General features: G+C 42.8%; 1 protein-coding gene across 2 annotated transcripts; it reads left to right on the top strand.

Moving 5' to 3' along the window:
* The first annotated feature begins 5,650 nt into the window (after positions 1 to 5,650).
* PRPF18 (pre-mRNA processing factor 18) lies at positions 5,651 to 22,998 on the top strand. Of its 2 annotated transcripts, XM_010717101.4 has the most exons (11): positions 5,651 to 5,778; positions 7,164 to 7,241; positions 7,367 to 7,393; positions 9,948 to 10,052; positions 11,537 to 11,650; positions 12,965 to 13,111; positions 15,223 to 15,291; positions 15,990 to 16,130; positions 16,621 to 16,692; positions 18,898 to 19,053; positions 22,373 to 22,998. In XM_010717101.4, the coding sequence occupies exons 1-11, from the start codon at positions 5,713 to 5,715 to the stop codon at positions 22,451 to 22,453; spliced, it is 1,056 nt and encodes a 351-aa protein (XP_010715403.1). In that variant the 5' UTR covers positions 5,651 to 5,712; the 3' UTR covers positions 22,454 to 22,998. The 2 variants fall into 2 exon arrangements, with proteins under 2 accessions (XP_010715403.1, XP_003201899.1); XM_003201851.5 differs by lacking the exon at positions 7,367 to 7,393.
* The last annotated feature ends 1,199 nt before the right edge of the window (positions 22,999 to 24,197 follow it).

Consider the following 24,197-nt stretch of genomic DNA (forward strand, 5'->3'; position numbering starts at 1 on the left):
ATATTGAAATATCACCTTTCAGTCCTTGACCTCTCTACTGAGGCAGCTGGTATACTGGACTGGGTATTTTGTCAGAGATGGACAAATCCTGCAGGGATCAAACTGACAGCACTGAAGTTTGATCATTTAGTAACAACACTGAGAGATTTCTTACCTGGTTTGGATAGAAACTAAAGGACTCAAACTTTGAAATATAATACACTCAAAGATTTATCTTCTATACACGCAAAAATAGAAGAAAACCAGATGTTTTATGAGATTTTCTACCATCCACCAAAAGCTGTTCGGCAGTTAAAGCTTTCCATTGTGTGTATTCATCTTTAATTTGAATACAGATAAAATGTCTCAAGAACAGGAATTGTGGTGCATAGACCCTCCTTCAGGGAAGTTGCAAGAGAGGGGCGGAGGTGTGGATCTAGAGCTCAGGGCATGGAATTCAACAGACCAGTCTGCAGTAGCAGAGATTAGTCCTGTTATTGCAGCTTTCCTGGAAAATCTTTGCTGCTTGGGTATCTGTTGAGCAGACTTATGCCGAGAGTAACTGTTCCCCACTTCATGTGGTTTGTCTCCTTCTCTGGAGATATTCAAGTCTCGCCTGGACGCCTACCTGTGCGACCTGGTGTAGGGAACCTGCTTTGGCAGGGGGGTTGGTCTCGATGATCTCTAGAGGTCCCTTCCAACCCCTACAATTCTGTGATTCTGTGATTCTGTGAGTCCTTATTTGAATTGCCCTGTACTGCTGAAGTGATATCAATAAGGATGATCTACAGAAATATACATATAAAAAAAATGCATGACCATTATCCTGCAACATTTTGATTTCACTGACAAATAGTCAGTGTCTGTGTTCAATTGCTGTCAAATGAGCACAGTCTCTCTGGTGATATCCTGCCTGTGGCAGGGGGGTTGAAACTTGATGATCCTTGAGGTCCAATCCACACCATCCTATGATTCTACGAGTCTGTGATCCTGAGACACAGATTCACTAGGGGCTCTGGTGGCACAGTGCTGTAAACTGAGTGATGGGCACAGTTTCTTAAAACAACAAAATTATCCTGAGATATCTCCCATACCTGCCAGTTTGGTGATAATTAGCTGTTCTTAAATGGAATGCTTTTACGAAACAATAATGAGTTTTTACAACACCTCAGTTTCACAGAAAATAAAATTGCTGGGATGGGAATTGACATGTGTCCTTTGGTAACCTGAGCAAGAAATATTCCTTTATCAAAACCAGAGGATAGTTATCATTTAAACAGTTATTTCAAGCATTCTTCTAAAAGCCATGCTAGCCTAACTAATTAGTAACATCATGGAGTCACCACATTCCTAAGCATTTTCTGGGGCATAACAGAAGTCTGTCCTGGCAGAGAGGAACAGTGAGGGTTCATTTGCCATGAGAGCTAACCAACTGAAGCTTTAAAAAGCAAACCTAAACAAATCAACATGCTTCTTTTAGCCCTAATGATGCACAGCTGTCATATCCTTCTGAAGACCTCTGATAGTAATGTTGGGGATTTTTTTCTGCCATTGCTTCTGTGAGCATTTCTTATCTTTGTAAGTGGCATTTGGACACCCATGGAGTGTTATTCTTTTTCCTCCTCCCCCTGGCTGGGTGTTTCTCGGTCTGTGACCTCCGGGGGATCATGTGCTACTGGGTAGGGGTTTCTGAAAGGTAAGTAAGAAAAGCAAGCTATGGGTGTCTTAAATTCCCTTTGTGAAGGCAAGGACTACATCCCTAGTGCAAGAATTTTAGGGATATGCAACTTGCAAAGGTGCTGCCAGCTGTTGCATACCTGGAGGTGGCCTGTGAACAAACCAGTTGAATATGGGGAACTAGATGGGTTAGTCCCTTCCAAAATGTTAAGGACTGCTTTAATAAGTAATAAATGAGTGAGACTGGACACAGAGTCCTATTGCCAAAGGTAAGCATACTTGGTCATGGCATAAAACCGATTTTATAAAATGTCTTTTTTGTATTTTGTATTTTGAAGATGAATAAAAGGAACCACATACCTATCAGAAAGAGGTTCCCAGTGTTACCTGAACTCTTTTGCAGAGTTGGTCAGCTAAAAGGCATTAATTCTGCCTCCTGTGTGTGGCTGTGGTTTTTCCCTATATTAATGTCAAATAGAAAAGTGAAAGTGGACACCCATAAAATACTGAATACAACCTGAAAACAGCTGAATATAAACCAAATATAAAGCTGAATATAAGCTGGATATAACAACTAAGTACAACCAAAATCATTCTGATCGGCTTCACCACTTTGGCAAACGGATGACATCTGGGTTGTTTGAGTGAAATGATGTATTTCTGAGCTGCCTTCAATAATCTCTCTGCAAGCTGACAGTTGGCTTGCAGCAGATAAAGCTGAGCAATCAGTTAATCATCAAGAAATTGGAATGAAACACCTCATGTATGTTTTAAGCTTGTATTTCTATTACTTACAAGGCTCTTGAGAATGTTCCAAGATTTTGAATAGCTTCTAGATTTACCTTTTCAGTCTTGACTTAATATGGAATGTTGTGAAGGGAATTACTTCAAAGTAGGTTTGTGGTTAACTCTGTAGGGTTGTTCCAGAGGTCTGCGGAAACCTGGATATAGAGAAAACATTAGTAATACTATTGCTTCCAGACTGAGCTCAGCTGCAGTGAGCTCTCAAGATTTTGCAAGTGGTTTTGGGAGAGCTTAATGGCCTGGCTACAGCCTGACAGCAAATATAACATGTATTAATCACATATGAGGTAGAAATACATAGGCATCATGGTATTAAACCAGCAGCATTGCCTTGAAAAGCAAAACATGAGCAGTAGAAAATAGTCAAGCTAAATGTTATAGCAGTGATCTAATTGAATTTAATGAGTAGAATAATGCCATGTATGATAAATGAGAAAGACACAGTTTGCAATACGTCTTGGAAAAGCACCCATTTTACATGCTAAAAATATCTGATGCACTGATGTCATCTAAAGCATCACTGCAGGGATGAGGGGCCAGCACAGCGAAGGAATCGTGAGCTTTCATAACACACTGCTAGGCAGTTTCTGCAGTCTTTGGTCAGGGCTCCTCAGAGCAACGGTGCACCTGGAGCCTTGGTCCCGTGGAGTGAAAGAACAGCGTGTCCATGCCACGTTGTCCAAGGAGCAGAGCCCATGGAGTGAACTGGTCTTAGTGCCATGACTCTGAAGATGGGAGTTTTCAGGTACACAACAAGGTAGCAGATCTAAATGGAGATAGACAAAGAATGAGAGGTAGGTAATGAAGCAGACAGAGATAGTAACATACTACAAGCACAGATGTACCCTCAGGAATATGTTCTGTGGAACAGAAGCTTTGGGTCAATTCCAGCCAAGACTTGATCCAACTGTTTCAGTGATTCGCGTCACATAGAAAATGTTGCCCTGAACCTGAGGCAAAGAAGAGTCAAAGAGATTTGCCCTTCTGGAAATCAGAGAGCAAACTGGGCTGGATCTCCTTGTGTTGCTGAAGAAAGAAAAGGAAGGAAATACTTCTTATTAGACATCAGAAGAGTTTCTTATCTCTTCAGGAAGAGAAGTCTTGAGGAAACAGATGACAACAAGTACATATTTTTCCTTTCATCCTTCAGGAAAGTACTAGTGAATGCCCTCACAGAACTGTTTCTATGAGGCCAACATACGTACAAATTTATAGAGAGAGAGCAATTATTTTTGGAGATGCTTTGTTCTGCAGATAGTCACTTATCTTCTATGGGACGAGGTGACTGTTCTGATACAGAGAGGATATACATCAAATGACACTTTGGCTTGAAGGCAAATGAGCATAGAATCAGGAGTAGCGGAAGAAGAGCATCAAGTGGATGCTTGTGTCGCTTTTAGAAAACTTTTAGGCATTTTTTAGAAGTAGAGTGTTAATTTCAAAGCTAGCCAGAGCTGTTGATCAATCTAAACTGTTCATTTGTTTTCTTTGACTACTACTTTGTTGGTTTGTGTTGAATTTTACAAACCAGAGAAGTCTCTGGATGAGGTACCATCTCAGACTAATTGCATTATTGGCAACACTGTCTGTCACTTGTCTTTCCTCCTTCCTTTTGTACTGACTCTAATGGAGATACAATGTCAAACCCGAGCAAGAGATTGAGGCAGGAAATAAAGAAAGGTATGAGGCTTTGTGCACGTTGCAGCTGATTGAAAGAGGCAGCTGTCACTCTTACATGAGCATCCAGATTAGTTTGCCGTAGAACCCACCACAGAGCATTTCCACAGCCTCTCTATTCTGTCCCGACCCAAGTGTGGGAACAGGGCCTCCCCAGGCCGCTCTGCTTAGACCTACTCGGATCCTTTCACCATCAGTTGTGAGATAATTTCCATTAAGAGAACTATGAAGAAGTGTAGGAGGGCTGTTGCCGCTTCCTCATTGCAGAGCGATTGTGTTCCAGCCTGAGGTAAAGCAGGGCATGATTTCTAATGCATATCCCTCCAGCCTAGGCTTAAAAACACCTTTAAACTGATCAGCAAGCACTGAGCTCTGCTCTCTGAGGACAGTGACAGCGCCTGAGGGAATGGTGTCAGCAGGGTTAGGGGTTGTTAGGGAAAGCTTCTGCACCAGAGGGTGTGGGCATGGAATAGGCTGCCCTGGGCAGTGGTGATGTCCCCAGACTGCTGGAGTTTAAACAGTGCTCTCAGACATAGGATTTGGATTTTGAGTGGTCATGTGTGAAGCCAGGAGTTGGATTTGAGGATTTTTGTGGGTCCTTTCTAACTTGGGATATTGCATGATTCTATGAGATGGAAGTGCAGCCATCAGCCAGGCTGCTCCTAGACAAAAGTCACAGCAATATTCACTTTGCACTGCTTGCTGGCCTTCAAAACATTTCCAGTAAGGTGCAGCCCTGATGAATTTAAGCCTATAACTGACTTCTTATCCATTGCTCGAGGACCTCTCAGATTTCCCAAGGCACAAGATGACTACCAATGGAGAAAACATCAACAGGGAGCCTACAAACAAGAGGGGAATCAACTCTTTGAAAGGGTAGATAACTGCAGGACTAGGGTAAATGGTCTTAAGTTGAGGGAGGGAAGATTTAGGCTGGATGTCAGGGGGAAGTTCTTTACAGAGAGAGTGGTGAGGTGCTGGAACAGGCTGCCCAGAGAGGCTGTGTATGCCCCATCCCTGGAAGTGTTCAAGGCCAGGTTGGATGTGGCCCTGGGCAGCCTGCTCTAGTACTAAACGTGGAGGTCGGTGGCCCTGCATGTGGCGGGGGGTTGGAGCTTCATGATCCTTGAGGTCCCTTCCAACCCAGGCCATTCTGTGAAAAGCAGTCAGTAAGGAAAACAAGAGAGGAACTTCAGAGCCCAGCATCTTTTCATGCTATTTCTCAGCCTATGTCACAGTGATAAAGACTCAGGCTAATGAGGGCAGCAGGATTTACTTCCAGTATGTATGCAGGGAGTCCACACCGCACCCATCCCTCGGGTGAGTTTGAGCACCTAAGGAAGAAATGCTCGAAGCATCCCTGCGCGGCTCTCACAGGCCCTGGCACCAGTGACAACGTCATGCTGTCACACCCCCGTCACATGGTCACAGCCGCCCGATACACTCCCTCGCTTGCCGCCACTCCAAGCCACTAGGAGGCGCTGTGAGGCGCTTGGCCTGGGCGGCCAGCGGAAGTGACGGTTTGTTTTCCTACACCACTTCCGGCGCGGAGGTGGCGGAGGAGGCCTCAGCGCCATGGATATCCTGAAGCGGGAGATCAGCCGCAAGCGGCAGCAGCTGGAGGACAAAGAGCTGGTGGGGGTGAGGCGGGCTGTGGGGACACCGGGGCCTTCTGGACACCGCGCTTGGCGTCGAGGCCTTGCAGCGTCCTTAGGGTTATTTCAGGGTCGGAAGTAAGGCTGAAGCTGGGCAGTAGGAAAAGGTTCCTCACCAGAAGGTGTCGGGCCCTGACGCGGGCTTTGCAGGGCACTGGATCCAAGGTGCTGGAGTGCAGGAAGCGTTTGGAGAACGCTCTCAGACATGAGGTTTGACTTCAGACCGCTGCTGTGTGGAGAAAGGAGTTGGGCTCGGTGATCCCTCTTCCATCTGGAGATATTCTGTGGTTCTGTGACTGTGCCCGCTTTGCCTATCTGCAGTTCTCTTCATTCACTACTTACAGGGAGCACTGTTGGGACTGCAGAGGAGTGTGTGTGTGATTTTGGGGATGTCTGAGCATGGATTTCAGTGTTGGTGGTTGTTTTGGGTTAGACAGATGAAAAATTGGGAGAGAACCAAGAATCCATGTTCATAAATTCACAGTATTATTTGACTGTTTGAGTTGGAAGGGAAAAGATTATCCAGATCTAACCCCTGCCATGAGCTGATTGCCATCTTCCAGCTCAAGCTGCCCGGGGTCCGATCCAACCTGGCCTTGACCACCTCCAGGGATGGGGCATCCACAGCTTCCTTGGGCAGCTGTGCCAGGGCCTCACCACCCTCAGAGCGAAGGATCTTTTTCCTAATATCTATCTAATATCCTAATATCTAAAATCAACCCTTTTTTAAACTTAAAACTATTACCCCTTGGCCTTGATGTTAGAGCAAGGGATATGCTTTAGGGTGGTGTTTTGGGATTTGGCTGATCTGCGTGATCTGCAACGAAAATGTATTGATTGACACAGATTGCGAGACTACATTTACTTCACTTTGTTTCTGTTGTCAGTTTGAGAGCAATATGATTGAAGACATGGCTTCTCATCACAGTGTGACAGCACAGATTATAGGCAGTGAGAACGTGCTTGAAAAGGCTTGGATGGCACAGTTACCAGCTGCTGTGTGCCTGAAGGGTCTCATTAAGCATCTTTTATTTAGTTTGAAAAAGCTTGTTTTGTCTTATGTGTTTAAACAGTCTGGGCCTCATTGTTCACATCTGAAGGAAGCTTTCTGCTAACTGGTGCCATGACTTTACATGACAAAGAGAATGTTGATTTTAAAGGCCTGCTGAACACACTGTACTTTCAAGCTTACATGTTGCAAAGTCACTTGGGGTTGCTGATTTTCAGAGGTGCTCCCAGCTTTGAATGTGGCACGGTAGCCATGTCTGTGAAGAGATGTAGCTGAATTCACCAAATCAAGTAAGGAGATGTGAGCCTTTTCTGCAGAAGTATTTGAAACTTTAAAATGTTAACAGTTTTCCTGTCTCTTAGGGAAATAAGAAATACTTCAAACGCAGTGAATTAGCTAAAAAAGAAGAGGAGGCCTACTTCCAGAGATGTGGCTACAAGGTATTGTTACTCTTCTTTCAGGAACTTGTATGTTTGCTTTGAAGTCTACGTTTTATTATCAACAGTACAAATGTTGTTAATGATAATTGTTGTTCTTTGTTCAATCTGTTGATGTTGTACATAAGCCTGTAAATGAGAAGCCACCTGGAGAGGTATGAGTTTCCAAAACCATTTTCAATGCAGGAAAAGATATGCATGATATACAGCTACTTATGTTTGCGTTATGCTTTGGCTTTTTCTTTGTTTGTTTACTTATTTTGTGGAAAGCATGAAGTGGCTTGGGATCAAAGCTTGTCTCCTTTCTTTTCAGATTGTGCTTTTAGGCATGAACACTGGATCTGATATGGCCACCTCCCAAGAATGGATGCACTGTCCATTCAAAATTTTGCCAAAATGTCCAGAAGAAATCAGTATAATGTGGTGGATATTATAAAGATCTGCTAGCTGTCATGCTGTGTGTATTTCTTCTTTTGGCCATCAGTAACCTTGCACTGAAAGAGCGCAACACAGCATTTGTTATCTTGCTGGCAGAATAATTGAAAACTGAAGGTGCATTTGGAAACAAATGAGTGATCTGGAAGGCTTTGCCTGCCTTGTAACATATCAGGGAAATTGTTTCCTGAGATGGAAAAAATGCAGTTTTCTTTGCCACGTGTGTGTATGCCTGCCTGCCTGCCTGGTTATTGTATGTGTATGTGAGGGGATATGCATTCTCTTGAGAAAGATAGAGATTCACTTTCCTGTTTACTGTCCCTGGGCACAAACTGGAACTTTGTTTTCAGTTGAACTTTAGACATTCAGTGACTTATTCTGAAACCTTGATCTGTGTGTGAAATATTTGAACATCAATGCTAAAACAATTGTTGGAATGCTGTCATTTAGTCATGGGAACGAGGCCCGTGGATGTAGTCACTCTTCTGAGTGGAAGTGACTGCCTGGTGCTTTTTTAGCCTGAATTCTTCAGAACCATACACAGCTGTTAAAATGGGATATCTGTGCTGCTACAAAATGGGTTTTGACTGAAAATGTAACCCTGAAAATGGTTTTAAAATAAGTTGCTTCGTTTGGTATGTCTTAGAGCCTCCCAGATTTCTGCATTTGGTCTTTACTGCATTAATAAGATGTAAAATACAGACTGATTTCTTTTTCAATTGAGGTGCTCTTTTGCTTTGTTAGATTTAATAATTATTTCACTTGCTTGAAAAAGAAAGCACTGAAATCAAAATAACTGTGGTAGAAATATCACTTGTAACTTGGAATCCTACTGAGAGAATGGACCAAATCTTTTTCCCTAATACTGCAGTCTCTTTATGTTTGTAAGTTCAAATTTGTACACATCCTTCTGCCATCAGAGTGTATTTCTATCTACAAAGTTCCATATTTTCTATCCCATATTCCATATTTTCTGTTCCCTCTCCTGCACTGGTGGAAGTTTATTTTTGCCATCCCTTTATGTGTAAAGCATTGATTTGATCGTCCTTGCCTTGCTTGCTCCAAACACCTGCAACTGTAGGATTGAGCTCTGTGTTTGATAGCATGACATTGCGTAGAGATTTGTGGCTGAATCTTGTATCTGCAGCCATCGGGGGGATCCCTGTGTGCACATGGAATGATGCTGGCTTGGAAGAACATAAACTAGTTTTAAAAATCTGTTTAGCACAGTCACCAAGCTCTTCAACCTGAATACACACTGGAAATGACAACGTCCTGTCCCGTGTGGGGAGAATGCTGCAGAACTGTGTAGGATTAAATAGGATTATTTCCTTTTAGTAAGAACAGAAAGGAAATAAGTTCTAATCTGGAGTCTAGGAAATGTTTCCTGTTATAGGAATGTTAGCCAACGTCTGCTCCTGCTATCAGAAGTGAGGGAGCCATAGTTATGTGACTGCTGTCTCAAAGTTAGTTTAATCAAAGAAGACTCTGCTTGATCCCAGCACCTTTTAGGTTAAAAGAAGCTGTTAAAGAGATGCTATCTTTTTGGGGAACTGTAGTTCTCTCTTTTTTTTTAAAATTTATTTTAACCTGCAAGAAACTGTACACATTTGGCAATGTGGAAGGAAGGTGTGTTACTTTAAACAAGCATCTCTCAAAACCCAGCAGAAAGGCTGCATCCTCGCTGATGGTGCTGAGCTCAGTGAAGTTCTAAGTGACAGAAGATCTCAGGCTGGCTGCAAGTAGCAGCTCCCTTCTCTCACTGCTCTTAGCTTTTCGTTTCTGCCCTTGTACCCATGTGTGTATTTGTGCTACTGCCTGGTGAGCTGGACGAGGAGATGAAGTGGGCTGAGAGGAGTCCTTTAGTTTTGTTTGCTGGATTCTTTCCCGTTTGAATCATTTCTCCTATCTGATTCATCACAAAGTGATGCAAATACTTTTGCATAGGTAAAGAGGGTAAGGCAGGGGCAGGAACCAGCAGGCAGAGAGGGTGAGTTTGCTGTTTTTGGCACCAGTGCTGACACGTGATTGACAAACCTTAGCAATTGCCCTTTCCAATTGCAGGTTGCTTCCTGCAGCCTACAGAAGTCAGTCTCTGGTAAACACTGATGCTTTTGAAAGCTTTCATTGCTCTGTGAAATGGACAACAAAAAAACTGAAACAAAGAGATTTGCAGTCATATTACAATCTGTATTCCACTGTTCCTGTACATTCACATTGCTATGGATGTGTAGGTTTATTTTGCTGATGAGTAACTATGTCTGTTATATGTAGGTGCAGCAACAAGAAGAGGAGGAGAAGCCTCTGACTTCAACAAATCCTGTGCTGGAACTTGAGCTGGCAGAAGAAAAATTACCAATGACTCTTTCCAGACAAGAGGTAAAATTAACAGCTATAAGCAAACTACTTCAGTTTGCAGAATATGCATCTGAAATTTCTTGGGAGGATTGTTTTCTGGTGATCTGTACTTTTTATGTCAGGTTGTATCAAATAAAAATTTCCATTGTGCAATCAACAATTAGGGGCAGTATTTACTCATCAGGGATCTCCTGTCCACCTGAATGCACCTGGAGGTAAGATGGATGGAGCCTTTTTGTCATGTGGATTTGCACATTGGTGATATGATGTATTACAGCTTTTTCAGGTGACCTCTAGAACAGTGTCCTGTTACTTGGATAATGCTGACAATGGCATGTGGAGCTTTGCAAATCTTTATTTCTCTCAGCTTCTTTGTAGCTTTTTGATATGAACCCAATTTTCAGAAGTGAGTTTAGGAAACTTGTCTTGATTTCTGTGAGGGGAAAAGAAGTCCTGAAGCTGGAGCAACTGGTGCATTCTTTGTCCTTTTTGAAGATAAGAACAGCCCTGTGAATGTGAGTTCATAAAACAGATCTGGACAACGAAGCAGAGAGAAGTAGGAAGTTCAGAAACAAAGTCTACGTGCAGAATAAAATCTAATCTTGGAAATACTGCAATTTTCAGCTGAGATCATTCAGGATGATGTTATTGTTGTCCCTTTACTTTTACAAAACACTTTGAGCACAGAATTTTTAATGTGGGTTATTGGTTTCATGTTTGGTTTGAGATTTGGTTGGTTTGCCCTGTCAGTATAGTTAGTTACATGATGGTGTGAGGTGAAGTGCAAGCTCTTCTCTTTATCACCAGAGTGATTCATGGTGATTGTATCAGTAAGCTTATTGCTTGATACACCAAACAAAGAATGGTAAGTGTAAACAGATTTAACAAGCAATGCATACAATAAGAAACTGGGAAAATAAAGTTTGCTTTTCTACTTTGCCCGTAACCTTGCAAATCAGCCAAGGGAAGCTGTTATACCTCAGTTGTAGCTAGCCTTAAAATAATTATCACATTAGATTATGGGACTTAATGTTTATCAAATGGTAAGGATGAGAATTTCCAACCAGACTCCCAAATGTGCTGGGACAACATGCAGCCCAGTCTCCGAGTACTTTATTGCCCATGACAAATGAGAGTGAGTGAGATAATTGTCAAGTTCTTTTGTCTCTTTGGAAATGGTATTTAAGCTCTGCCAAGGGGAAGATTCTGATGTATTTGTTTAAACAAGTCAGAGCAGGAAGAAGTTGGGATATATGAACCAGTTTGGGGTTTGTGCAAGATTTAGGTTGGTAGTATTTGGGATGACCTTTCATTGAAGTGCCATGGGAATTTTATATTTGGATTGTAAAGCGTCTAGAATGTTTTTCTGCTGCTTAAAATATTGCCATTTCCTCTCCAGTCTAGCACAGCTTGTTATTTTAAGATAAGTAAATAAATCCAGCCTTCAGGATTTTATTTTCCTTCCTTCATGAGTTTGTGTAAGGGAATATTTGGATTCTTTTCAGGTTATCAGGAGGTTACGGGAGAGAGGTGAGCCGGTCAGACTGTTTGGAGAAACAGATTATGATGCATTTCAACGTCTGAGGAAGATAGAAATTTTGGCACCTGAAGTGAACAAGGTAAGACCAGCTGACTCCTGGTTACTAATTTATGGTGGAGGAACCTGCGAGGAGTGCTTTTAACATTATGTGCATGATTACAGCCCACTAAATCAGCCAGTTCCACCTCAGAAACCCTTACAGCCTTTTTGATTGAAAAAGAGGGCCTCCAGGTGGCAGTGAAACCCCAGACATGCAGTTGCCTGCTTTGTAAGCAGCAGAGAAGACAGTAATTTACTGTTAAAACTAGCCTGTTTGGATAGGTAAGGAAGAGGGGGAATGCATCCTGTATCTCTGGTACATAAATGAATTTTCAAATCCCTCAGTTCTAGAGCTGTAACTTCTTACAGAAACTTTACTCCCACTGCTTCCTTTTAAAGTAGTCATTGACTTCAGAAATGACTAAAATAATTATGTTCTAGTTTACTGGTCTAATCCTTCTGGCTTAAGGTTGATTGATTAAGTGAGGAGATTGGGAATTTGTTGGGATATGTTGGGATTTGCGATTGGGATTTGTTTTGTATTTACTATTGATCAAATTTGCAACCCAGCTAAGAGCACAGAGCTCTGAGTTTTCTTCCATAATTTGTAACAAACTGAATAATTTGACAAATTGTTGCTGGGGCTGCCCAGAAAGGAGCACTTTTTCCCCTTCGAGTTCTTTTAAAGGATAAACAGATAGGAGTTTCTAAAAATATTTTTGCTGACAAAAGTTTCCTCCTCCCATTGTTATGTATGGTAAAATTATTGATGGCAGTTGTAGAAGTTTTAGGAAATAGCAAGGTCATAAATAGGATTGTGATGGATTTCTGCATGATGTGCTTCAGTCACTGCCATTGTTATGTGTTACTTGAAAGTGTGGGTAATTGTTACAACCAATTTGTGGTTCAGATATTTTTAAACTAGTAAGTGATCGATAAAAATGTGCCAGCAAGACATGGATGGTGATGGAAGAGTGGAAATAAGTGTGCATGTGTATTCCAAGAAGAGAGACTGAATTGATCTTAGGGTGAGAAATGTCATTCTCCTTAATAGAGCTTTAAATTTTATGTTTCATATTAAGAATGTGGATCCTCTAAGCCAGATTTCTTTTTCCATTTATAAGCAGCTCTTAACTTCTAGTATCAGTTTGAAACCATCTGTGTAATCTCATGTTTTTGTAGCATTTGGCTTTTGTTAAAAACAGAAGTTGGATGCTCACTGTGATTGTTCTGAACTGGTTTTATTGGCTTGTTTTTTGTAGTATTTTTTGGGAGAGAGGGTTGATTTTTTTTCCCCCCTTCCCTTTTTTTTTTTCTTTTTTTTGACAAATGAATCATTTCTTATCTTTTCTAGGGCCTGAGGAATGACCTGAAAGCTGCCTTGGATAAGATTGATCAGCAATACTTGAATGAAATTGTAGGTGGCCAAGAAGCAGGAGATGATGACTCACAGAATGACTTGAAAGTCCATGAGGAGAATACTACTATTGAAGAACTGGAGGTAATTAATTTAGAGATTTTAGGTATGTCATACTGTTGTATTGTTGTAAGAAAGCTTCAGTATTGTTCAAAGTTACCTAGTTTACAGCATCTAGCTTAGGCAGTCTGAAAAGTCCTTAAATATGCTGTTTGGAAATGAATACTGCTAAGGCTTGAATTGCAGTATAAGTGCCTAGAACCACTTGGTCTTTGCTTACAGCACCTCATCAGAAATGGGGAAAGAGTAGCAGGCAAAAGAGTATTCTCCCTGCAGGGGTTTTGGGAGTAAAGAATTAAATGCAAAGCCATTGCCTGATGACAAATTCTGAATCCTTTCCAATGAGTATTTGAGAAGGTGATGAGCTTAGAGCAGATGAATTTTCCTTATACAAGAAAGATGGGTTCTCGAAAACAGACACATGGGAAGAGTGTTTAATATAAAGACTTTTGGGGTAAAGAAGTAAAAGTTAGAAGTAGGCAGTTCACAGAAAATACAGAAAGTACTATGAAGGTGTGCCCCACAAACAGTGAGGGTGAGTGCTGGGCTTTGAAAGAATAGGAAAATATTTATGTGGGTGCATTCAGCACCTGGTATTTTAGGCTGGTATTTTGAAAAGCACATTAACTTGAGCTAAAGAACTTTACCCTTAATCTTCAAAACTCTTTGCTGAAGTTAATCTTCTTAATGTCCCTTCAAATCAGAAGCAATCTGATCTACAACTGAGAGTTGAAATGGATACGTTTTTATTCGGAGGCAGCCTCGCCTCCCTTCTTAGGGCACCGTGGGTTCTGGAGTAAAGTAATGACAGTTTTAGAATGGATTCCAGTTGTAATAGGGCTGCTTTTATCAAACTGTTAGTTCTCAAAGTGTCCCCTTCTTGGGATGACAGTACAGGCTTGATTTGAACCATGGAAGTAATGCTTCATTGGAAAAGTTTGTAAGCTGCGTTCTTAATTGCATGCTTCTTTAACTGCATTCCCTTGCAGAAAAAGGATTGCATTGAATGTTCCACATCTAGGAGACTTTAAAAATACATCATAGTTTGGAAATGTGAGGACAATGGAAAGAAATTATAAATCCAAGTTTATCTACTGGAAAATGTTCCTAAAAGTTGATGTTAATATTAACAGTTCTGAGGTTTTGGCAGGAAGCTAGAGCACTGGAGCATGGTAGTGTGGTTTTCACTTTGTTTTTTGGATTTATTCCCTCAACATTGCAGTTAAAATTAAATGAACGCCCAAATGCATCAGAGAAATGAAATAACTTCAAAAAAAAAGAAAGAAAGAAATGAGAATTAAGTAAATCGGAGTATTGTGTTCAGTTCTGAGGCCCCCAGCACAAAAAGAATATTGAGCTGTTAGAGCAAGTGCAGAGGAGAACCATGGGGATGATCAGAGTGCTGAAGCACCACTGCTATGAAGAAAGGCTAAGAGAGATGGGCTTATTTAGCCTGGATAAGAGAAGGCTCTGGAGGGATCTCGTAGCAGCCTTCCAGCACCTAAAGTGGGCATACAGGAAAGACAAGGAAGGCCAATTTGTCAGGGAGAGTAGTGGTAGGACAAGGGATAATGGTTTTAAACTAAAAATAAGGTAGATTTAATTTAGATCTGAGGAAGAAGTTCTTCGTTTTGAGGATGCTGAGGCACTGGCACAGCTGCCCAGAGAAGCTGTGGGTGCCTCATCCCTGGAGGTGATGAAGGCCAGGTTGGATGAGCTGGTGGAAGCTGTCCCTGCTCATGGCAGGGGGCTGGAACTGGATGGTCTTCATGGTTCCTTCCAACCCAAACCATTCTGTGATTGTATGGCTCTGGGGATCTCAAAAATGCAATGCACCTACAGTTTCCCTTAATTCAGTGCTGTTAGACAGCTGCTAATTATACCAGTGATTTTGTAGTTAATGAATGAAAAATTACTCTCGTCTTGACTGCTCAGAAATAATCGTCTTGGCTTTTTGGCTTGAATGTTTTTAGTAGAATAATGAGTCTCATTAATATATATAGCTGTTTCTTTCTTTCAGTTTCCCACCTGATGTTTAGGTTTATTAGTAGAATTTACTCCAGTTCACGTTCTGCTGTGGTGGTGGCAGGTATCTACATAATGTGGAAATCTTTGTCTTTTGACTCCTATTCCAGGCTTTGGGAGAGTCCTTAGGACGGGGTGATGACCACTATGATATGGATATTATCACAAAATTCTTGAAGGTAACCCACTCTCATGGATGTATTAAGCTGTGACATGCCTTTTACTGTCATGCAAATACATTTGCTGAGCTTCCATCTGCTTGAAGAGGTAAACTTGAATTGTGCTGAAGATATTTTTTGCCTTTTTGTAATACTTGATACTCCACTGCCTTGGTTAATGAAGTAGTGACTACTGTGAGATGTGGGCAAGAGTTCCTGGGAGAGGAGAGCAGCCTTCTTCAACATCTGATTCTACTTTTCCAGACAAAACAGCTATGATTTTGACTTGCATATGATAATCAAGGCAGTTGAAAGCAGTTTCTTCCATCTACCACTACTGCATTGAAAATTCCCAAGGAATCTCTACCTGCTCATTCTCAAATGTTGTTCTGAAACAACTGTATCATCTTCATACATCAGTGCTTTTCTAATGATCCCCTTCTCCTTGGCAGCACTAATAAGTCTGTCACTGTTTCCTGGTTTTCTATGTACACTCTTTTTGCTCACACTCCCACCTCCTCCTCCACAAGATTTTGTGGTAGGACAGCTTTTCCTATCCCCTCTGCCCATAGTGCTGAGAGAGGCTTTTTGCCTCGTGGATTCAGTTTTCTCCAAGAAAAGATTCATTTTGCTGTGTTGGTTTAAACCACTGTTCCATCTGCTTTGGCAGTGCAGTCACTAGGTGGCACTAGGACACAAATTTGTTGTTCCCTGTGCAGTTTCTTCTTGGAGTTTGGGCGAAGGAGCTGAATGCCAGAGAGGACTACGTGAAGCGGGGAGTGCAGGGAAAGCTGAACAGTGCCACTCAGAAGCAGACAGAGTCCTACCTGAGGCCACTCTTCAGAAAACTCCGGAAAAGGGTGAGTCACTTCTAGATGTCACTGTTCTCTAAGGCTTATTTTAATTGCTGCTTTCAAAGCACCCAGTTTGTTAATGTCCTTTCTTAAGGTAACCTTGTTTCAGCTGAAGGTGAGAGGATGAATAAGGTGGTCAGAGTTTCTTTGGCCAGAGCCCTTGACTCCCAGATTTGACCTTTTTATCTTGACCCACGAGTTCTTCTGCTTACCTACAGCTTTTCCAGGTGCTGCTTCATGTATCACCTGTTCATCGGGTTGCCAACATGATAGAAAATAGGGATTGTATTTTGCACTTTGCCACGAGCTACAAGGTGTAACTGCTTCACCTCTCTTGCTTCAGATCCTTCTAAATAAGGAAGATGTTTTCCTTCATTGAAGTCCTGAAGCTAGGGAAGGTACTCATCTTTGTATAAATGCTGAGTAGGGTGATTTTCCTGAGCTGCATATTGTGATGTAAAGCTGTTTGTTCTCCTTTTTTTTTTTTTCTCCGTAGACACTTCCTGCAGACATCAAAGAATCAATAACAGATATTATAAAATTCATGTTGCAAAGAGAATATGTGAAGGTATGTTTGTTTGCTCTCTTCCAGCGTGTTTAGGCTGGCTGGCTCTGATAGATTGAAGTTACACGTGAACATTTTTCATTTTGCATCTTAAAGACATGTAGCTGGAAATACACCCAACATACATTCAAATAAAATGAGAACTGGCTGTTAATGGCTGGGCTTCAGACAGTGTGTGATCCACAGTTTGTCAGAAGCATTTCTGAGGTTGGTGAAACTGCAGAGCTTGCAGGCACCAATAGGATTTCAGAGATGGTTCCATTGCAGAGGAGTAGTGAGTTGGAAACCCGATATTGAGAGGTTAAATCACAGAATTGCAGGGGTTGGAAAGGACCTCCAGAGATCACTGAGTCCAACCCCCCTGGCAATGCAGGCTCCCTACATCAGGTTGCACAGTCGCATCCAGATGGGTCTTGAATGTCTCCAGAGAAGGAGTGGGATGTTGATTAATTAATTAGCTATTAGGGGAGTTGAGTTACTGAATACAAGACACCGTCCCTTTCTTTGGCCATACTCATGTTAGCTGGTCTGTTAAGATCAAGATAAGTTAATGAAAAGGTTTGCTCACTGAAGGAGGCAGAAGTACTTTGGCACTTGAGATGAAAGGCAGCATTAGCTTTTGTTTGTAGCTGCCTCAAGAAATGGAACTCAAATAGTGACAGCGTTTGCTTAAGCAACCAGTGTATGCAGAATTTCACTTTTGTTTTGCCTTTGGTCTTCTAGTATTTCTTACTGAAGTCCCAAGGACTTGGGGTAATTTGTCTAGTAAGCAAGCAAACCTGCTTTTGTGATTGGAAAAAACTTCAGATACCCTCAGGCATGTTTAAATCATTTTAAAGTAGAACTAAAAGTGTGGGATGTATGATAGTGGGGTTTTGTTTGGGAGCTTTGTTTTTTCTTTGGCTATCATCATTATGCTGAAATTCCCTTTCCAGTGCCTTCCCAACAGAGCAGTGAGTGTGCAGGAATGCAGCGTATCTCCTCAGTAAATTGAGGAGCTGTCTCACAGGTGCTTGGCTGTATGTAAACTTCACAGACTGATTTAGGGGAAGTCTGAGTCTACATTTGGAAGCTGTCTTGTTTTGTTGTTTGTTTTTAGTGAGACTAATGAGCCTTTTGCTTTTAAAGATCCTCATACCATTTTCCATTTTGCTTCCGAAGAGATTTGTCTCTTTCTGCATCCTGCTGGCTTGTATGCTTATGTTTGTTGTTTTTTCTGTTGTTCAGCCTACTGAATGCTGTCAGCTACAAATTGTTACTGCTTTCGTAGATGACATTCTTTAAAAACACGAGTTTTGAAATCAGCTTGTGCTAGCAGGCAAAGAGCAGAATGCAAGGTGCCTCCTCAACCTTTTTGTGCCTCCTTAACCCTTTTGTGACAGTCTTAAAAGGGTCTTTAATTGTGTGCTCTCATACAGTGCTTCATCACAGAACCACGTGTCAGTCAGCAAACAGATATCTGACTGAGGCTGCTGAGATGCTGCCTCGTGTAGGTGAAGGCAAAGTCCTGTCCCTTCTTCAGGTTTGCTCCCAGCTCTCTTTCTGTATCCTCAGTTACTCACCTTCCAGTTTGTGCCAGTGCCAAATGTGAGGAAGCTGCACCCACTGGTCACAGTTATTACTTCTGATTGTGTAGTCTCTGAATGGGAGATGGTAAATGAACTCTTTATCAGTGAGCTTTCTGGCTGCTTGCTGGTAGGGGAGGAATGTCCTGCGCCAAGTGGTTCTTGAAGCTGTGTTTCTGTGACTGCATGTGGTTTTTTTTCCCCTTTGTTTTCCTGGTTCTCACTCGCTCTGCTGCTTTTTTGAGCTCTATCATCTGTGCCTTTCTCCCTTTCTTTGTGTTTGTCTTCCCTTCATGTTTTATTCCCTTTCTTCCTCAGGGCCAGTGTCTGCTTCAGCTCTATATTAAGAAATGGGGTCTGCTCTCTTGATGGTGAAATTGCAGATTCATTCAGTGCTGCTACTCCGTTCATAAACACTGTTATAAATGTGCTGCTTTGACCCAGTTTTGTAATGGATCTGGCGCTCAGCCTCTTTGGAAGCTGGCTGCTCTCCCTCAACACTCCCTGATTTAGTCTGTAACCAAAATAAAAAAGGTACTATAGGTGAGCAAAGCACAACAGCTGATGGGAACCTGAGCAGACTGCATTGAAAACATCTGATGCCCTTTCTGTTGCTAAGTGTGCCTAACCTGTATTTCTTCAGGCAAACGATGCCTACCTCCAGATGGCCATTGGGAACGCGCCATGGCCCATCGGTGTCACCATGGTCGGCATCCACGCTCGAACGGGTCGTGAGAAGATTTTCTCCAAGCACGTCGCCCACGTTCTCAATGATGAAACTCAAAGGAAATACATTCAGGTAAGGCTGACTGTGGAAATCCAACCGTTTGGGTTTGGGAATTAGGGAATCTTTGAGAAATGTTAGCTTTGTAGTTGTGAGTGATGCAGTTAAAGAGTTCGAGAACAGTCATAGAATCATAGAATGGCCTGGGTTGAAAAGGATCACAATGATCATCTAGTTTCAACCCCCTGCTGTGTGCAGGGTCACCAACCAGCAGACCAGGCTGCCCAGAGCCACATCCAGCCTGGCCTTCAATGCCTCCAGGGATGGGGCATCCACAACCTCCTTGGGCAACCTGTTCCAGTGCTTCACCACTCTCTGTGTGGAAAAACTTCCTCTTAATATCTAACCTAAACCTCCCCTCCAGTTTAAGACCATTCCCTCTTGTCCAGTCACTATCCATCCTCATAAACAGCCGTTCCTCCTCCTGTTTATAAGCTCCCTTCAAGTACTGGAAGGCCACAATGAGGTCACCCTGGAGCCTTCTCTTCTCCAAGCTAAACAAGCCCAGTTCCCTCAACCTTTCCTCACAGGAGAGGTGCTCCAGCCCTCTGATAATCTTAGTGCCCTCCTCTGGACCTGCTCCAAGAGTTCCCCATCCTTCCTGTGCTGGGGGCCCCAGGCCTGGACGCAGTACTGCAGATGGGGCCTCACAAGAGCTGAGTAGAGGGGGACAATCACCTCCCTCTCCCTGCTGGTCACCCCTTTTTCAATGCAGCCCAGAACACAGTTGGCCTTCCGGGCTGCAAGCGCACACTACTGGCTCATGTCCAGCTTCTCATCTACCAGGACCCCCAAATCCTTCTCTGCAGGGCTGCTCTCCAGGAGATCTTCCCCCAGTTTGTATAAATACCTGGGATTGCCCCGACCCAAGTGCAGCACCCTGCATTTGGCCTTATTGAACCTCATTGGGTTTTCATGGGCCCACTTCTCCAGCCTGTCCAGGTCCCTTTGGATGGTTTCCCTTCCTTCCAGTGTATGGACCGCAGCGCTCAGCTTGGTGTCATCCACAAACTTGCTGAGGATGCGCTCGATGCCACCATCTTGATGAAGATGTTGAAGAGCACCGGTCCAAAGACTGATTTCTGCGGGACGCTGCTTGTGACCAGCCTCCACCCTGACACAGGACCATTGATCACAACCCTTTGGCTGCATCCAGCAGTTGTCTTAGTTTAAGTCAGAGTACAAGGTCCATTTAATAGATGGAGCTGGGCCTGCGTGCTGTTCAGTCTCATGGATTTTTTTCACATCTTAGTGCTTGTGATCCTGTATTAGCACCGACTGTGAACACACACACAGGAATTGGGTGCTTCATCTCTCCTCACATGGTGAGCTGTGTTTGCCTTCTGCCAGTTGCAGTCTCATTGACATAAGGCCCTCCTGGCTGAACCGTGAAGCTTGAGGGCGGCATCGTGGAGCTCGAAGCTGTCAGGAGAGGTTTACACAAACACCTTCCTGCTGCAGCTCAGTGAGTCCCACTGCAACTTCTGCAGATGTCTGCAAGCAGATGGCTTGCAAAATACAACTTCTTCCTCTGTCTTGACTTTCTTTAGGGGATACAAGAATAACCTTTGATTTCAACTATAGCTTTTAGTATCATAAGCGGAGGAAATATTGTGAAGTCAGAGGGAGCTCCAGACATTTGCAGAGCCAACAAATGTGATCATTCTGCTATAAGGTGGTATGTAGATTGCATATCTTCAGAGACAGACTGCACTTGATTTATTTTATTACTTGCTTGGCATTATCTGATGGATGAAGTAGCTTGTGGTGGTTTTTGATCTCTTAACCTACCTGGAAGATGCAACTTGTATGGATTTTCCCAGCTTGTTCCCTCTGTTTCGGAGGGTACATCTATTCAAAGAAATCTTGTTCATCTTCCCTCTGTGCATTTTGTTTCTCTGTGAAGTAGATACACTTCTGAAGTGCACAACTTACTGATGGGCCAATACAAAGTTGGCTTTAACTTCTTGTTCTTCTTGTTTTTAAATACAAGGTCTTCTTTAGCTGGTCTGGTTCAAACTGGATCACGTGGAGTATTATCTCTGCTCACAGCATTGAAATCAGGATCATATACAGTGAATTTGCAACACTGACATCTCACACAATGAATCTTTATGGTTTTAGGATATGTCTTCCAGATTCCTGCTGGCACTGAAAATACCAAAGCATCTTCTGTCTAATTGTTTTCCTTTACAGTTAAATGTTGAAGATCTAATGACAGGCACATTGCTTTCTGCTGTTGTGGAGTTATAATGTCATTGCCAAATTATGCTACCACCACAGCAGTTTTTCTCCTTCTTTGTTAGACCTCTGTGTGTGACTTAAGGAGAATAATGGTGGTATTTCTGTCATGTTGGTTTTTGGCAATCAGTGCCTTGAAAGAACTGAAGAGAAAAGTCCTTGTTCTGCCTTTGTTTTCCTCCACTGCAGTGGGATCGAGTGGGGTAATACTATGGGAAGGGATGACACCTCTGCTCTCCAGAAATGGATTGGTTTTTTTGCTCCTCAGTTATTCAGCTTGTTTTGGTGTCAGAAATTGCTTTTTGCTCTTGAGAATTACTTAACATCTCAATTTTCAGGGTTATTGTACACATAGTTTGTTGTAACGGTACTGCTTTCTGCCTTGGTGAAGAAGAGGGCTTAAAGTATTACTGTGGTTCTTCACCATGAATCTATCATCAAGAATGAAACTTACAATCTCTTCAGTTAATCCACGAACTCCTTTAATATTTAAACTCATAGAATCTTACAACCATCTAGGATAGAAAAGACATCCAGGAACACTGCATCCAACCATCAACCTGAACTACAGAGTCCCATTGCTACGCCATGTCCCTCAGGGCCATGTCCACACATCTCTAAAACACATCCAAGGATGGAGACCTTGGGTAACCACCTCACCAGGTAGCCAATGCCTGACCACCCTTTCCATGAAGGAATTCAACCAGATGTCCAGGCCAGGAGCCATTGGCCTTCTTGGCCACCTGGGCACAATGCTGGTTGTGTGCCGCTGCTGTGAGTGGCACCCCCAGGTCCTTCTCTACTATAGGCAGCTTCCCACCACTCTTCCCCAGGCCTGTATTGCTGTGTGGGGTGGTGGGAGCCAAATGCAGCATCCGATATTTAGCCTTGTTGAATATATTTGTAATAATTAGCACTTTCCAGAGAGAATTGTCAATAAAACTTCAAATAATGGAATACTAATTCAATAAAGAAAAGAAATAAAATAGCAGCCATTTGCTTTTAATTCTTCTCGTTAAGCTGAAAAGTAAAAATAGGCTGTGTGAAAGCTGCAGTTTTATGATAGAGTTGTCTTTGTTTTGTTCATTTCTAGGGGCTGAAGAGGCTGATGACCATTTGCCAGAAGCACTTCCCAACAGACCCATCGAAATGTGTGGAGTACAACGCTTTGTGAAGGTCTGAGTGACCAAGCATGACTCACATTGTCATCTCCAGGACTCGGGGAGCACTGAGGAGATGGAGCACTTTGTGCTTTACACCGACAGAAACTGAGGGGGGCTTTGCAAGAAAGCATAAAGCAGATTTCTCTCCCTTGAACAAGGCCCACTTGGGTAGATTTCTTTTTCAATCTGTGCTTTACACTGACCAGCTCCCATCTCCAGCTTTGTAAGGGTGGGATGGCCATGACCATGGGCCACGGTCGTGACCCTCACTTCTACTTCAGTTTGCTGTTCACAACGCTGTGTAGTGTGATCTGAACCAATCCGTTCTGTCTCGGAGCTGTAGGTGAGACTCAGCCCTGCGCAGAGGCCGCGTGGAGTTTGTTGGCTGCTTTCCCACTGGAGGCTGATGTGGGAAGATGGGGAAGCAGTCAAACTTTAATCTTGTTATTTCTGTAAATAGGAAGATTTTAATGGCAAATCTTTCATGTGGTATTTATCAGGAAAGAAGAAGTTTATATATTTCTCAGCTGAAAAATACACCCAGTTTCAGTGGAAAGAGTTTTTGATCATGAGTACATCTGATTCGGCTTGTTTTTTGTTTTATAATGACATTATTAATACAAACCTCCTGGGCTTGGGGGAAGTAATCTTATGGCTCTTCAGGCTTCCAAATCCTGTTTTTATACATCTGGAGAAAATTCCAGTCTGCTGGGCATTGCAGAGAACGTAATTAGGACCTCCCATGATCAGGTACAGCATTTGTAGCAGCCACAGATCTATTCTGCTGGATGTTGAATTTCTTCTTGAGCTGTTGGTGCCCTCGTGTGAAGGAGTTAGAGCAGGTGTTCACAGCGAGGTACGATGCTGGGGCTGTGTGCTGGCTTGGCTTATCTCAAGGAGCTTCCCCAGGTTCTGCTGGAAGCCCTGCATTCTGAAGGGCTGCTTCTGACTTACAGGTCCTTCAGTCTGGTGCGTCTGACCCCAACAAAAATGTCAAGAGTTTAAACAGTTTAGAAGTAATAAAAATGAGGCTGACAAGATCTAAGTGGAGCCTGGGGGGGCTTTGAGAAACAGAGGGGGATTTGTGGGGAGAAGTTGGGCAGATGTTGAGAGCGTGGAAGAGTTGCATTAACATCAGTGCCTGGGGATTTCTTTTGCAGTGTACAGAGAGCATTTTTACAACAGAAAACATTTATAACACGACAACTTTATCCCTTTCCCCACCCAGACGATTTCCTGAGCTGTTTCTAAACCTTTACCACGACCTTCGTTTTCAACTCTTTAAATAATTGAGATACAGTCTTGTCTTCATTTAGAAGAGCTATAATTTCCCTGGGAAGTGCAGTGAGAGCCGAGGGGTGGTTTGGGAGCACCGTAATGTTGGCTTTAGTGGGAACTGGATTCCTTAGGGCAGCCATAATAGTGTTAGACAGATTTTTCCCTCCCGCTTTAGAGCTAATTATTGAGGAGCCGTTTAATGGTACCCTGAGTACTGGTTTGAATGGGGATGAGCCTCCTGTAGGGATGTGAATTTGGGTTTGGAATGCTTTAGTCTAATCAAGCTCGAGGAATGCAATTTAAGCAGCATGCCTTCTTGCTGACAGTCCCTGAAATACAGCCGCCTTGGCTGAATGGCTCCCATGGCGGAAGAGCTTTTATCCCCTTGCAATCCATGGAATGGGGCTGCATGTGGAACCAAGAAACCAAAGTACTTTCTCACGGCATATCTATGTAAGAGCTTCCAGCTGCCCGGCA

This window comes from Meleagris gallopavo, chromosome 1 (assembly GCF_905368555.1).
Source record: "Meleagris gallopavo chromosome 1, MGAL_WU_HG_1.1, whole genome shotgun sequence".
Lineage (NCBI taxonomy): Eukaryota > Metazoa > Chordata > Aves > Galliformes > Phasianidae > Meleagris > Meleagris gallopavo.